The sequence below is a fragment of the Oxyura jamaicensis genome, chromosome 20 (assembly GCF_011077185.1).
Source record: "Oxyura jamaicensis isolate SHBP4307 breed ruddy duck chromosome 20, BPBGC_Ojam_1.0, whole genome shotgun sequence".
Classification (NCBI taxonomy): domain Eukaryota; kingdom Metazoa; phylum Chordata; class Aves; order Anseriformes; family Anatidae; genus Oxyura; species Oxyura jamaicensis.
The window spans coordinates 654,287-670,280 of record NC_048912.1 but is presented as its reverse complement, the minus strand read 5'-3'; the positions used below and the strand labels follow the sequence as shown (position 1 = coordinate 670,280).

The following is a 15,994-nucleotide window of genomic DNA, read 5'->3' as shown; positions in this document are numbered from 1 at the left end:
GCACTTGGACTTGTTGAACCTGATGTGGTTCACATGGGCCTCCTTCTCCCGCCTGTCCAGGTCCCTTTGGATGGCATCCCTTACTTCTGGTGTATCTGCCAACCTGCTGAGGGTGCACTCGATCCCATTCTCTACGTCGTTGATAAAGACAGACCCCTTTGGGACACCACTGATCACCGGCCTCCACCTGGACATGAAGCCAATGACCAGCACTCCTCAAGCCACTTCCTTACTCACTGCCCTTCAAATCCGTATCTCTCCAACTTGTCCATAATTAGTTCACTAAGTCCCTTCTGCTGCTACAGTAATTGCAGTATTAACTTCCTCTTTCTACCAAACTTCTTTAGCTGGACACATGACAGGAGGTTTTAAAACCCCATTTTGCAGAGGTTTGAACAGTCCTATATTGAATCTCATTAACATTCCAACATTTTACATATTAAAAATGCATTACCAGTTTTATTATGTCTAGATGTTAGTAAATGGTCTCTCATTTTTCAAACATTGAATCTGCTAAGTCTAAACCAAAGTTATTTAATAACCTTTATTGATTCTGAATATCATGTTTTGCTCTGAATCGGCTTAAATAACTTGTCATATTGATCATCTTCAAACTAATCTGACACTGATTTAAAAAATTTGCTTCCTGCTTTCAACTGAAGTCTGAATAATATCCACTAATCCCGTCACTAATACTTGTTACAAACCCAGTATGCAGATGTCTCTGTGTAACAAAGGCAACTTCATACAGATACAGACTGAATTTGTTTCCATTCAAATACTGCAGCACTCAGCTATGGTATCAACACATACTCTTTTATACCACTGTCAGTCATACCTGCTTACTTCCAACTACTTATAAGATACAGTGGACAGATACCTTTTTTCCAAATCTATCTGTGCTGGTAAAAGATGCTGTCCTAAAAGCCTTTGTCACTTACTAGCTAGAGTTGCCTGTCACAAGCCCTTGGTGGGCACACGGGGCCATATGAGAACACTCCATAGTCCCCCCTTCTGAAAAAGTCACGTAGGTTAAGTCAGTGCAGCAGCAAAGCAGTAGTAGTGACTTGAACTAGCACAGTTATTTCAGAGCAAATCTATTCTCAACTGCAGTAGTTTAAATTGGATGGTTTCAATATTAAAAAACATGTCCTGTTTGGACAAGTCTGGTTTCACTTTCACATACAAAGCATTATGTAATATAAGGAAATGAAAGAGAAAAAAAAAAAAGTAAAACATTGGAACTGAATAGGAATAAATGAACTCACTAATGAAATCAGTTTGAAACAATAAATTAACTTCAAAAACTTGTACTCTGTGCCTAAGAAGTATAGCTCCCAAACACACTGAATAACAACTTCCACTAATCTTACTACCAACTAAGTAACTCGAAAACAATATCATCAGCTTCTTTTTACAAGCACCTTGATTATGTAATTAAGCATTTTAAGGACAATTGAAAAATAATAAAGAAATACATTACCCATGTGTAAAAGGCCAGGCACATTCTCCAATATGACACTTAGTTTCTGCTCAAAGTCTCTATCCCCGATATCTCCTTTAAAAGCTACAAAGATTGTGGAATCTTCAGGAGCACCCTCCTGTTTCAGTTCATCTTCCTCCAGTCCTGAATCAAAATCCACCTCTAAGTCTTCCATAGCTGAGGAGTACAAGGAGGCATATGTATCTTCCAAGTTTTGTAGATCATCCAAAACCATTGTGTCCAACAATGGGAGCCAGTCAGACATTAAGAAGATGCTTTGAAGTGGGGAAAAAAATAGTAAGTACAATGTGTAAAGACTCTGTGGCATTCAACAGCATGCAAAGAACACTGACAGAAAACCTACCAGGTGACCCAGTGTGAGGGCCTGTGAGACAAACTGTGTGACTCTGAAAACCGTGGCCATTGCAGTAGCCAAGTTTTTTGTCCACTAGAACAAAAAGAAGTGTTTTCCTGATGGAATCCTTCCACACGTGCCTTGAGCAGTATTCCAGCTGACCTAAATGATAGTTGGGTAGATGTGGGGGGGGAAGGGGGGGGGGGGGAATAAAATCGATTACATTCATCTCCACATTGTACAGAGGACAAAAAGCACCCAGTATCAATGCTACAATACCTGACTGCCAGGAAACTCTGGAACACACTGTAATACTTAAAATTACAGAAAGACAGGTGGGGAAACACCCCCGGGCAGCCTGTCCCAGTGCTCTGTCACCCTCACCATGAAGAAGTTTCATCTCATATTTAAGCGGAACCTCCTGTGTTCCAGCTTGCACCCATTGCCCCTTCTCCTACCATTGGGTGTCACCAAGAAGAGCCTGGCTCCATCCTCCTGACACTCACCCTTTACATATTTATAAACATTAATGAGGTCACCACTCAGTCTCCTCTTCTCCAAGCTAAAGAGACCCAGCTCCATCGGCCTCTCCCCGTAAGGGAGATGCTTCACTCCCTTAATCATCCTCATGGCTCTGCGCTGGGCACTCTCAAGCAGTTCCCTGTCCTTGAACTGAGGGGCCCGGAACTGGACGCAATATTCCAGATGTGGTCTCACCAGAGCCGAGTAGAGGGGGAGGAGAACCTCTCTCGACCTACTAACCACAGCCGTTCTGATACACCCCAGGATGCCACCGGCCTTCTTGGCCACAAGGACACAGTGCTGGCTCATGGTCATCTGGCTGTCCACCAGGACCCCCAGGTCCCTCTCCCCTTCACTGCTCTCTAGCAGGGCAGTCCCCAACTTACACTGGTGTCTGGGGTTGTTCTTGCCCACATGCAGGGCTCTACACTTGCCCTCATTATATTTCATTAAATTTCTCTCCGCCCAACTCTTCAACCTGTCTGTGTCCTGCTGGATGGCAGCACAGCATTCTGGCGTGTCAGCCACTCCTCCCAGTTTTGTGTCATCAGCAAACTTGCTGACGGCGCACTCCTATCCCTCACCCAAGTCGTTGATTAATATGTTGAACAACACTGGTCCCAGTACCAACCTCTGATGGACTCCACTAGTTACAGGCCTCCAGCTCGACTCCATCCCATTGACCACAACCCTCTGGCTTCTTCCCTTCATCCAGGTCACAGTCCCCGCACCACCCGATTGTCCAGACCACACGTCCTCAGTTTAGCTGTGAGTCTAGTTACATCATGATAGTTATCTACCCAGAAGTACATCCTGAGATAGAAGTCATCATTACAAGCACGGTGAACAATACCAACTTACAGGCAGGCCGCACATTTCTCCACTTCACCACAGACTGTGACAAGGGTTCTAGGATGAACTCCTCCATGTAAGGCAGCTCAGCCTCCTACCTCTGCTCTCACTCTGCTTAGTATTTCTTAAAAAATTAAAACCATCTCCATCACGAGCCAAAGCTGATGTCAAAGCTAAAAAGGGGACCTGCTCCTGACCACCACTGTCAAAAACAAATCAAATCAACAGGCAAGGCTGTCAAGACCTCATAACTCCAAAGCTGTCAGTATTCAATACGATGCACCAAACGTTTAGCTCAGGATGAGATGCCATCAAATAGGATACAGATTGGGGTTTTTGGCAGAGGTTCAAGTTCCCAACACAAATTAAAACCACAAGTTGGAGATTCAAGGTGAATTGCAGAGAGAGGCTGGGAAAAAAAAATAATACAAAAGGGTAACTGTCCTAGAAAAGCTTAGATTCAACTCTACATTATTTGCACACTCTCCTAACATTGTTGAAGGGACAGCACCACAAATGAAGAAACAAGCACTTGAAAGTCACAATGCACAGCTCCAGGGCTGCTCTCTGCACACACATTCACTGGGCAGCGACTTTACAAAACTCAATTTTTAATTCTCCCTTACAACCCTACACCACGCTACACAGACTAAATGGCATTAAAGAATAATAATCTCTTTCACATACAGTTACTCTCTTCACACTGTGCAGCACCAGGCCCCCATTCTTGAACACTACTCAGATCTGGGATTAAAAGGAAATCTAATTTTGTATCCCAAACTTTTCTGCAGTCATACACCGAAGGTAAGTAAAAACATTTCACAGTCACTGACCTGTTTATACTGTGCTTTCATAAGTTAGTTATTGTTACTACAGAATTTTTTAAAATGGGGAACTGATATAAAATTTTTTAAAAAAATACCAGAGACAAACTGAACACTGAGACAATTAAATCTTTTATTTTCTATTATTTTATTTTCTTTTTATTTTCTCTGTGTCTAACTTACAGGTCTGAGCACTCAGCAGCTCCATTAAGTCAAATTCCAATTTCACATCAGGTGCCCAGAAAATGGGAATGACAATTGATAACCCTCTGAAAAGCTGATTTAACTGATTGTCACACACTAGGGCTGGGTTGGTTACCCTACTCAGGAGATAGTTCTTCTCTTTCTGCATCCTTGCATTATTCGTTACACATATACTGACTTCCAGAAGAAATTAACTTGGAGTCCTACACAAATAACAATCTTTTAAGGACAAAGCAGAACCATTCCGTGCCCTGAATGAGCATCCTGTGTAAAATAAGCAGTATCTTTTTGGGGAAAAAAAGAAAATCTAAAAACCTTGTATAAACTATTCATGAAGAGAGATCTTGGCTAATTACACAAGATTTTAAACATTGAAAAAAGCACAATTACTTGGGGGATAGGTATGTTCCATCTCCAGTGAGAAACATGAATAATTCTGACAATCCCTAACACCATAGAAATACATTTTTTCCTATAAAAACACAAACTCTTCATTTTTTTATTTTTTTTTTTTAATTTGAATCAGAGTGTCTGAAGCATCAATCTTCGCTGTGCAAGAGCAGAAGACCCCAGAATGCTACAATGGCAGTTTAAAACACACAAAAACACTGCACTTTAGACTGAATTCCACCAGTCTCACCTCAACCTGCACAAATCTGCCATAGTTTGTTGAAATTATGGCACCTCATGAAAAAGACTGAAATATAGTTTGCTAAATGCCAAAGGACCACAGGTCTTGTTTCATTTGATTCAGAAAACCATAGGACTGCAGGGAAAGCTTGAATTAAGAAAAGAATAGGAATAAGCTTTAAATTTTCCTTTCTGTGTAAAGGTACTATATTCAGGTTTGCTGCTGAGGCTCCCTTTTTGAATTTCTCACATCATGCTCCTCTCTGCCACATCCACCTCCTCTCTCCCTCTCAGAGGCACTCAGTTTAGTCCATTTCTATATCCAGGTACAATTTATCTTGACTGTGACAGGAGGAAGTAATGGTTTGCAAAATCTTCCTCTTCAGGCAGAACACCGCACGTCTTCCATCTCGGAACCAAATGAATCCCAGCTGCATCCCTCATGCTAATGAACTCTGTAATCTCTTGGTTATAAATATGACTCCCACAAATTACAAGCCATCCCATGACCATAATTAGCATGGATCTTTATTCAGCACTCCTCAAATAAACCCCCCCCCAAAAAAAAAAAAAAAAAAAAAAATGAAATCCTTTAGGCATAGGCACACACTGGCCCTTCAATAACTCCTGTAACCTAGATTAACTTCTAGCAGCTTAGGAGAGCATCTCCAATGAGCAAAAAGCAGAGTTGAACGGACCTGCAGAACCTCAGCAAATGTCATAAACTCAAGTGTTCACACTTACATGGCAGCACCAACACATCTCTGAATATCATTGTGTGTTCAAAGAACAAGGATGGCTTCCCTCCTGTCCTCCCATGTTTCTTTTTTTTGTTTGTTTGTTTGTTTTAGGTTTCCAATTCCATATTTCCCCCTTACACAATTGTTCCTGGGAACTAAGCACAAGCCCAGTGCCACCATGTAGCAACCACTTACCTGTGACCCCAGACTGCGGCAAGCTACAACAGCATGAGAAGCGCCTTATACCTGTTTATAATAGGGCTGGCCTTACATAGGATTTGCTGATTACTAAAAAGAAGTGCTGCTGAATTAAAAGAGGGGAGGATACATAGCAAGGTAACAGACTAACTGCCAAAACATTAGCAGTGTGTCAGTTTTCTGGCCAATGCCCAGGTGCCCGCAGCATGGTGCAGGTGGCAGGGGATGGCACACCAAGACCGGAGTGTCCCAAGCAAGGGACACAGTAGGCTCTGGAGTGCCAGCACTGCCAGCTGGAAGTGCTGATCTCTGGGGAAAAAATAAGTTGGTGTCCTGGTATTCTCACGCCAAGATGTGCTCAACTGATTCAAACTTAGGGCTACATCCATCTGTTTGTTAAACAGAACTTGAATCCTCTTGTGTCGTTTTTTTTCCCCTCATTGAAAATGCACAAAATGAAGTAAAACCTACACAGATGAAGTAAAACAAAATAACCTTGGAGGAGATACTGAACAAAGCCCTTGCTGTGACACAGACTATTGATTTACAAGCCGTTTATGTATTTCAGACAATTCAGAATAAACACTTTCACAGCTGATGTCACAACAGAACATGCACCCTCTCAAACAAATGTGCAGGGAGCCCAATTAAATAAAGGTACTAAAATCCTGCCGTATGCATGAAACAGTACTCCTCAGAGTTACACAAAGGGTTGGAAAGGGTGACAGCAGTTTCTTCACAAACACAGAAGAACCAGAGGGAAGGATTGACAGATGTCATTCCTTAGCAGATGCCAGAAGCCAACACTGAGCAGGGTCCTCACCCCCACAGCAGCTATTATTTAAAGCTGCTGAAGCTGGAAACAAGAAGAAAAATCAGTCCAGAAACAAAACTACAACCAAGTCCTTCAGGGAGTCCAGAACTGAGAAGGAGAAGAAAATGTCTCTGGTAGCAGCAAACAGTGACATGACTTCCAAAGGACACAAAACCCTCCTTGCCTCTACCTTCATTGAAAAAATGTTGTTCAAACAGCCTAATAGGAATAAAAGGAAATCAAAATAACAACAGAAAGACATGCCTTAGATAATCCAAGTGAAAGCTTTCTTGTTTCCTTTGTTTTAGGTGTCAGTGAGAAAATTAATAAAGGTACCAAGTTTTTCAGGATTGGAATGAAGGATGTTTAGCATTGCCAGAACACTATCAGAAGATGGCTTTATTTTAATACATCCTATACACACGTGCCCTCCACAGGCATACTTTCAAAACATACTACCTATAAATCCCAAGAACAGCCTGATCAAAACACCAACCTTACTGAAGACTTGTTAACAAAGTATTATCCTCCTACAACCACGTACACGTTTTTTTATTGTCTAGCACAGTGACCTTGGAGCTTGTTAAATCTGACCAGTGACCACATCTTTTCACACACAGTACGTCTATGATACAAAGACTAAAATTACATAATTGCTTTTGGCAAAAAGACTTGTAAGTAGGTAGTAGGCAAGTGCCATATCATTACAGAAAGAGATTAGATACAGCTAATAATCACTGTTATAACGTGAAAGGAATGCCTAAAAATAAGCTTAAACATGCAATACATTTCCTTTAAAAACAATTCAGCTCAGGGGAGTTCCAGCAACATGGAAGTTCAAGCTCTGGCATTACAGATAACACCATGAAAGCAGCCCAAATGTCACAGAATCATAAAATGGCCTGGGTTGGGAAGGACCTCAAAGACCATCCAGTACTAAACCCCCTGCCATAGGGACACCACCCACTAGATCAGGATGCCCAGGGCCTCATCCAGCCTGGCCTGGAACACCTCCAGGGATGTGACATCCACAGCTTCTCTGGGCAACCTGTTCCAGTGCCTCATCACCCTCTGAGTGGAGAATTTCCTCCTTACCTTCTAATCTAAATCTCCCCTCTTTCAGTTTAAAGCCATTCCCTCTTGTCTGGCAATAACTGATTGAGCAAAGAGTCACTCTCCATCTTTTTTATATGTACCCTTTGAGTACTGAAAGGCTGCAATGAGGTCACCCCGGAGCCTTCTCTTCTGTAGGCTGAACAGCCCCAGGTCTCACAGCCTTTCTCCACAGGAGAGGTGCTCCAGCCCTCTGCCTGTCTTTGTGGCCTCCTCTGGATGCATTCTAACAGCCCCACATCTTTCTTGTGCTGGGGGCCCCAAACATGAACACAATGCTCCAGGTGGGGCTTCACCAGGGCAGAGCAGAGGGGCACAATCACCTCCCTCCACCTGCTGCCCACCCCTCTGTCGAAGCAGCCCAGGATGCAGTTGGCCTTCTGCTGGCTCATGTCGAGCTTTTGATCCACCAGAACCCCCAGGTCCCTCCCTGCAGGGCTGCTCTCAGAGAGCTCTTCTCCCAGCCTGTGCTCATGTCTGGGATTGCCCTGACCCAGGTGCAGCACCTTGCACTTGGACTTGTTGAACCTGATGTGGTTCACATGGGCCCCCTTCTCCAGCCTGCCCAGGTCCCTTTGAATGCCACCTCTGCCTTCTTTGGTATCAACCGCACCGCTCAGCTTGGCGTCATCTGCAAACTTGCTGAGCACGCACTCGATCCCACTGTCCATGTCATTGATAAAGACGTTAAACAGCACCAGTCCTAGGGACAGACCCCTGAGGGACACCGCTCATCACCAGCCTTCACCTGGACATGGAGCCACTGAGCACCACCCTGGGTGTGGCCTCCAAGCCAATTCCTTATCCACTGAATGGTCCACCCACCAAATCCACATCACTCCAATTTGGAGATCAGGATGTCATGTGGGACCATGTCAAAGGCCTTACACAAGGCCAGGTAGAAGACATTGGTCAGTCTTCCTTTGTCAACAGATGCAGGCACTCCATCCTAGAAGGCCACCAAATTGGTCAGGCACGATTTACCCTTGGTGAACCCATGCTGGATGTCCTTCTCTGGAAGGAAGGCTGCGAACAGCTAGAAACCTCACATTAAATGCCTGTAACCCAGCATGGTAACTGAGAAGTCAGCTCTCAATAGAGCCCAGCCCTGCCCATCCAACACACGCAAGCACTGCAGGCAATGAACAGTCTGAGGAGAATATAGAAGAACAAGAAATATTCAAGGGCATCATATACTTTTTTTTTTTAAAAAACCTACCAAAACCAATTCCACAACTTCAGTTATTTTGTGGCATGCAACAGGTCTTCAGTTAATTCCAAGCTGGCAAACACTGTTAAACAGTTACTCCCAAAAATGTAATCCTGAAAGAAAACCATCATGTTTCATAAGACAAGGAAGCAAAGTAACAAAAATACTCAATATAACACAGTGAATACCTAACTTTTTTAAAACACAGTTTTGCAGCAAATTCCACCCCTCTCCTTAGCAATAATAATAGCACTTCTTACTATATTCAAGTATTAAGAGCAAACACTAAGAACAAGGATCTAGAAAAACCTTCTGTTACAGGCAAAAAACTATACTTCCTGTGTGTTCCCTCTGGCTGAAAAAAAGATCATACTCTAATGTCCTTTTTCATTTTGTTTCAAGATAAACTCTTCTAGATCAAATTCATTATTATTATTATATTTAAAAAAAAAAAAAAAAAAAGGAACTGACACAACTACAATGCATTTCACCTTTCATAAGCAGACACCTAAACCAGCTCAGGCTAGCCTGCTAATCTCATGCCAGAAGCACATTATGAGCCCACACAACCACCTCACATCTCACATAGACATTTTTATTGCAGATGTCCAACACAGTGAGGTAAATCCATCCCCGGAACATGCTTCTGTTCACGGTTTCATCAAGTTGCACTCAAACCTCTCAAGGTAATGAAAACACAGCAGTAAAACTAATGGCTTCAGCAAAAACAAAACATCTCCTCCAAATCAGGATGATTTATATCAACATCTCAGTGCTGGTTTTCAAGCAAATTTTCTGCCTACATGCAAACCTGCTCATCAGTGAGAAAGCAGGCAAGGGAACAAAACTCAAAGACAAAGCAGAAATTTGGTATTTTTTATGTAGAAAACAAGTTAATAGCTTTAAAAGCCTTAGTATTATGCTTCGCTCTTCTGCCTGCCCAGCATCTCCAAGGGAGGGAAACATATTCACATTAGATCATATATGCTTGTAGCACTTTCATAGACACCTAACACTTTTCAAGCTCTGATAACTTCTTGTACTTCTAAAATGCATTATAATTCAAGAAGCCGCAAAGGGCCAAGTAAAAGACCTGGCTGGCTAAAATATAAGCAGTAACTCCGCTGTTTCCAGCTATACCAGAGACTATGCAAGCCCACGTAAATACCATGGCCAGACACCAAGATAACAGGCCAAAACAAAATCTGAAATTTGATATTTTAATATCATTCATTAAACTTAGGCCAAAACTAGAAGTGCTTTCTTTCCATGCCGTGAAGTGGATATCACGTTCCTTCCAACTTTTCACCCTTTTTACAAACAGATGTCCCCCGACCACTCTCCTCGGCACAAGTCACCAAGGGGCTTTTTGCTCCTCTGCTTCTCCATTCTGAGGGGGCTCTGGACCCTCCCTCCTCTCAGGTGCAGGGCAAGGAGTGGATCCACAGACCCAAAGCCTCTGTGGAGATGATGAGGGTGGGCAGCAGTGGGCTGCCCTCACCTGCTCCAGGAGCAAAGTGAGGGCACTTAGCCCAGGCTGTGGGAGAAGGAACAGCTAAAGGTGGCTTCTTCATTCCCTTGAGCACATCCAATGATATCAAATTTGGTTATGGAAGATAACTAATTAACAGTGGCTCATTATGTCCAGCTTTCATTACAATTAAGTTGCCTGATAGGGACCCTGGAAATGCCTAGAGATTAAACAGATACCTTAGCAGACACCAAAGAATCCACAAAACAGCCTTTTTAAGAGTTTGGTCAACAGGAAAAGTTTCAGTTTGAACTTACACTTCCCCAAATGTCAAGAAAACTAAACAAGTAAGTGCACAGGACGGCAGGCTACATTCATTCTGATGCACAACTACTCACTGCTTTCATAATTTTCTGCTAAACTCCCATAGCCCTCAGGCATAAAATGCCTAAAACCTCAATGTTTCTGAAAAGTAGAAAACTACAGCTTGTTATGGCACATGACCTTTTGTTATCTTGATGCATTTTGATAGCAGGTTGTTTAGTGGAACACTGGCTTGTTAAAGCTTTATGAAACTACAATTTATGAACTTGACTGAAACTCCACAGCGCATGCCATGCTGCAGCAGACATGTCTCCATCTGAGCAATTAATTTTTATGTCAATGGAAGTTGACTGACTTGATCACCAAAACTGCTTTAAAAATAAAAAGGCAAGATGAAAACTCCAGGACAAGTTTTAACTGCAGGTAAGTTAGCCATGTAGAAAAATTCTCTTTTGCAACTGTTGAGATACAAACACAAGAAGGCTCTCAGCCCTCTCTCTCTGCCATGAGCTAACCAGTTTCAGCATCACTCTTGGAAGCTACAGTCTACATGGCATAGCATCTGATCAAATACTTCTCATTTGCTGAATTGTTAATTTCATATATTAAAGCTATTCCTATTTGGAAGATACCATAGCCTGTAACAGATGAATACTGTGACAGAGTCCTGTAGTATAAAACTTTTCATTAAGACCCATCAACGCATTCAGCAAGCAAGTAAAATGAGAAGCTATTTAAAATTAGATGCATCTTGAAAAGAAACTATTTTATCTCATCTTCTGAAGGCTATGAGAAAACGCCTTTTCAAGTAGCAACCTATTCATTGTGTCTGCTGTGACAAGCTTTTTATTTGAAGCTGAATTTAGCCACAGCTGAACCAGTCTGGGCTGATGTACCCCACAGGTACTCCTTTATCCCCACATTCTTCCAGAGGCTCCTAAGTGTCAGTATAACAACAGCACGTATTCTTGTGATTACCAGTCCTGAACTGAATTTGACTGAAAACTGAAGAATATTCTTCATTAGGCTCTTCCTCCCAGTAATGAAAGTCCATGAAATTTCACTAAAACACACAAAATCCTGAAACATTATGAAGTATGAAGAAAAAATTTAAGCTAATATAAATGCCTTAAAAGTAATTCTTTTGATACGAAGCACTTGGTAAGGAGGAATGTTTCCCCTGACTAAAACACAAACCAACCAAAACCATCATAAACACCTATTACGTAGGTGTGGCTTTTGTTAAAAATCAAGATTATTCTGAGATTTTCCCGATTGTATAAAAATTTGCAGCATACTTGGCATTCTCAAAGGCTTTTTTTTTTTTTTTTTCTATTTATTGCCACTACTGCTATTAAGAACCACATAATCCCTAGGATGGTAAAACTAGGATGCAACTGAACTAGACAGCAAGAAAGCTTCTGAAGGATCACCTTCCACATTGCAACCAGAATATGAGACACTTTTTCTTGTCCCGTGTTATTCTTCACTGAGCCTCACTAAAAAAAACTGGTAATGTGTTTGCCTTGAGAGGTTCAGCTCCTGCAGCCGTAATCCCAAATCTGCAAATGCTAACTCCTCCATTTCTCTGGAACAGCTGGCAGAGATCCATCAGAACTGTCAGACTGAGCCCTCTCCCTCATCTTTCACGTTCTCTCCACCCACTGCTTGGAAAGTGATGTATTACACAAGCCAAAACTGCTAATTTAGCAGGAAGCAAGGCAGAAAAAATCTTCATGATCTCCTTGTATCATCCAAGAGACTTATGAGAGTGTGCCCGTGCACATGTATGCAAAACAGAGGCTTACATCTAATTCGGCCTCTGTAAGCACTACCCAGAAAGCATAAGGAGAAGTAGAAACTCATACCAGCTCAGGAGTCTGGAATGTCACTTATTTGAAAGAGTTATAAATATAAAATTAAAATGATAAGCATAGGACTTGGAGAAGATAACAGTGTGCGTCTTTTACTGGGAATAAATACATTATTCCCTTTCATAGGTCACAAAATTCAGACTCCTGCATACACAACTCAATACAGGCCACTTCCTGTCCCAAAATTATCAGCTTATATAAGGACAAACGAACTTAGACAAGGCATCAATCTTCTTCTGCACTTCTCAATTACTGCACGAGTCTGATCCAAACCCTTATGTTGGACTATCCTTCAAGACTACTCATTCAAGCTGGAGAAGGCAGCAACAGTCCTCCCAGTTCCAAAAAGAAGACGGTTTTTGCATGCTGCCGAGTCTACGGAGCACCTCTCTTCTTTACACAAGCTCTCACACTCTGTGTAAGCCTGAGTGTTCATCTTTATTTTCCCCAAATACATGAAGAACAGTTATTTATTGTGACACAGCATGAACGTCACTACACACACACACACCAGAATTCACTTCTTGTTCCTATTTCTAAGTATGTCAACAACAATTTTGGAAGGGCTATTCAGAACGCAGATGGGCTGTTGTTAGCAGAGGACACAATGAAAAGGAAATGAGCCCTGGTACCCAAGAGACTGATGAAAATCACATGCTCCTTGGGCTACAGAACACTTCCACTACTACCTCTCCCGTGCAATCCAAAGCCTAGCTGAACTTTCAATCCAGTTGCATCACTGCAAAGCCTTTATTAATATTATTATTATTAATTCTCTTCCTTCTATTCAGTCAGGTCACTAGAGAATCAGAGTTTCTCATACCATCTTGAGCCAAACCTTCAGCTATCAAGGCGTACAAACTAAGAAACACACCAGCTACATGGTTGAAAAGTTATCTGCACGAGGTAGCTCCTGCTGAAGATAACGAGTGATCTGCTCTAGAAGTGACAGAAGAGTTTGAAAACAAGACAGAGCAAGTGTTAGACAGAATACACAATAACCACTGTCTCAATAAACAAACATGAAGAAAAAACTCAGTAATCTGCCAAAGAGCTGGAACATCTCTCACCCGGAATTTGATGAAGCATCTTCCCTGCCTCAGGTCGACACACTGCCAGGTGTAAGTGCTGCTGTTCATACAGCAGGCACTGCACACGCTGCACACTGGCAGGCGCTCCACCTGCTAGTGTTCTCTGTGCACCACAGCAGTCGTATTTCTCAATAGAGACCACATGATTTTGAAACAGATATCAACATCACACCTTCTGTCCTTCAGAGGGACGCTAATGACCTATAAAATTTCACTATTCCAAATGCAATTGAACTGTGACAGCCACTTTAACCCGTCAATATCTTCAGTAGCAAAATCTTTTGCCTCTGCAAATGTTTTACATTTAGTATATCTATGTAACTCATCTGCAACTCCCGCTTCCATCCAAGAGCGAGCAATACAGTATTAGAAAATAAAAATATAACTAAGCTGTTAAACAGGTTAACCATATAAATTTAAAATATTTAATATCTACTAGAGGCATGCAATCTTTGACAGCATCATACCTAAGAAGACCTGAGGGATATTACAATTGCTCATCAGAATTTAACTCTATACCCCAATATTTTTCAAGTTCAAATATTTTAAGCATCTAAAAAACAAAACCACTAATACTTAGTTTACAAATGCAGGTGAGGATCTGGATTTCTCAGGTTTCCCTACACATTTTCTTTCTTTCCCTTTCCCCTCCCCCTCCCCCTTATTTTTCTTTTTTATTTTTTTTTGAGAGCCACTATTTCTTTAGTAGAATAGCGTAAAATTACTGCATCGCTTGGAAGCCTGTTGTTAACAACAACTCCCTGCAAGCTCTATAGCTGAACAGCCTTTCTATAGAGAATGGCTGGAGAGCATTGCCTGGGAATTTTTCCAACCAAAATCTGAAGTCTAATGGAATACCCTTCTGTTCTTTTTTCTGTACTTATAAAATAATGAGAAATGTCATTTCTCAATAAAAGATCAGGTCTGTGTGCAGCCTTCCCTCCCCTTTTGCTTTATGACTTCTAACAGGAGAGTCAGGATTCAGTACAACTGTGAAATAATTCCTGGTAAAGCCGGCTAACTTTAAAAAGAAGCCACATGGCTCAGTGAATACAGGTATTTGAAAAGCATATGAATTCCTAGCAAACACCTTGGTGCCTCACTGTGCACAGTATGTTTAGTCCAGAGGCTTGCAGACCCGGACATTATGGACACATATCTTGAGGTGCTCATTTCTTGCTCCACAAGATACCCACAGAAGCTGGGAGTACTTGCTCTGACTGGAAAAGAGCCAATAAATCCTAAAGTTGTGGTTATCTCACATGGTGACTCTTTTTTGAGAACACCAAATTTGTTTTTTTTTGTGGTTGCTTTCTCATATGTGAAATACTGAAAGATGCTTTAGTTGTATTTATGTAGAGAACCAGACAGACTATAAAGAACACGAACTCTAACACCAATAGGAAGCACTACCTTTCCTAAAATAAAATTCAATTGAGAAAAGTCTTATTACAATTTTCTACTAGCTTTCCGCAGTTTACTCACGATTTGGTTAAGGTAATGACACACACAAGGTATGGAAGGTGAGGGATTAGGAAGTCTTTGTGACAAAGCTCAGAAAGCTACAGTTTGCCGTCAGCTTTCAAAACCATGCCAAGGAGAGCAACAGAAAAGCCTGCTACTTCCTGTTTCCCCCATTCCCCCGCCCCCCGCCCCAAAAAAAATAATTCAGAAGGAATCAGAATCCCGAGTTTTCCAAGATGTTCTAAAAGGAATTAAATTTATGGAAACGCAGAAATCAAACCAGGGGAATAAGTGAAGAAGCTTCACTATTACCACCTTGAAGAGTTACAGGGAAATTCAAACAAAAGCTTGGGCTCAAAGACGTGTCAACGCACCTTCGCTGACATCTTTAAAAGCCATCTATGCCTGCACGAGGGCAAGGAAACTAAAAACAGCAACAACGACCTAAACCGGGCGAGAAGCTCCCACGGCGCAGCGCACTCTGCCCGCCTTCCCGTTGCAGCCAGAAGCGCTCTCGCCCTTCACAGGAGAGAAGGCAGCGCTCGGCACGACCCTGCGGACTGCAGCGGTGCCCCCCTGCCCCGGGCGGGCTCGGGCACGGGCTCGGAGCAGGGCCCGGGGGCTGGCCGGGGCTGACCCGGGGACTGCGGGGCCGCAGCCGCCGCACCCCTTCCAGCGGCCGCCTCCCGGAGCGGGGCAGCTCCCGAGCGTCCCGGGGCGCCCGGGACAGTCGGGGCCCAGGCCGCGGCCCCGAGCGGAGCCCGCTGACACGCTCCAGGCCCGGCGCCGCGCCCCGTCCCCTGCGGCCGCGGCAGGCTCCCAGCC

General features: G+C 42.7%; 1 protein-coding gene across 6 annotated transcripts in view; it reads right to left on the bottom strand.

The window, feature by feature from the left end:
- The window catches only part of NCOA6 (nuclear receptor coactivator 6), a 47,659-nt gene that overhangs the window by 31,095 nt on the left and 570 nt on the right, over nucleotides 1–15,994 (bottom strand). For 3 of the 6 annotated variants that reach the window (XM_035344309.1, XM_035344310.1, XM_035344311.1), the window contains exons 1-3: nucleotides 8,955–9,050; nucleotides 1,848–2,000; nucleotides 1,484–1,758 (exon numbers count right to left, since the gene is read on the bottom strand). In XM_035344309.1, coding sequence (XP_035200200.1) covers nucleotides 1,484–1,748 — 265 coding nt within the window. In that variant the 5' untranslated portion in view covers nucleotides 1,749–1,758; nucleotides 1,848–2,000; nucleotides 8,955–9,050. Of the gene's footprint in view, nucleotides 1–1,483; nucleotides 1,759–1,847; nucleotides 2,003–8,954; nucleotides 9,123–15,994 lie in introns of those variants that run through there. The other 3 variants (XM_035344308.1, XM_035344313.1, XM_035344312.1) reach the window with 3 other exon arrangements.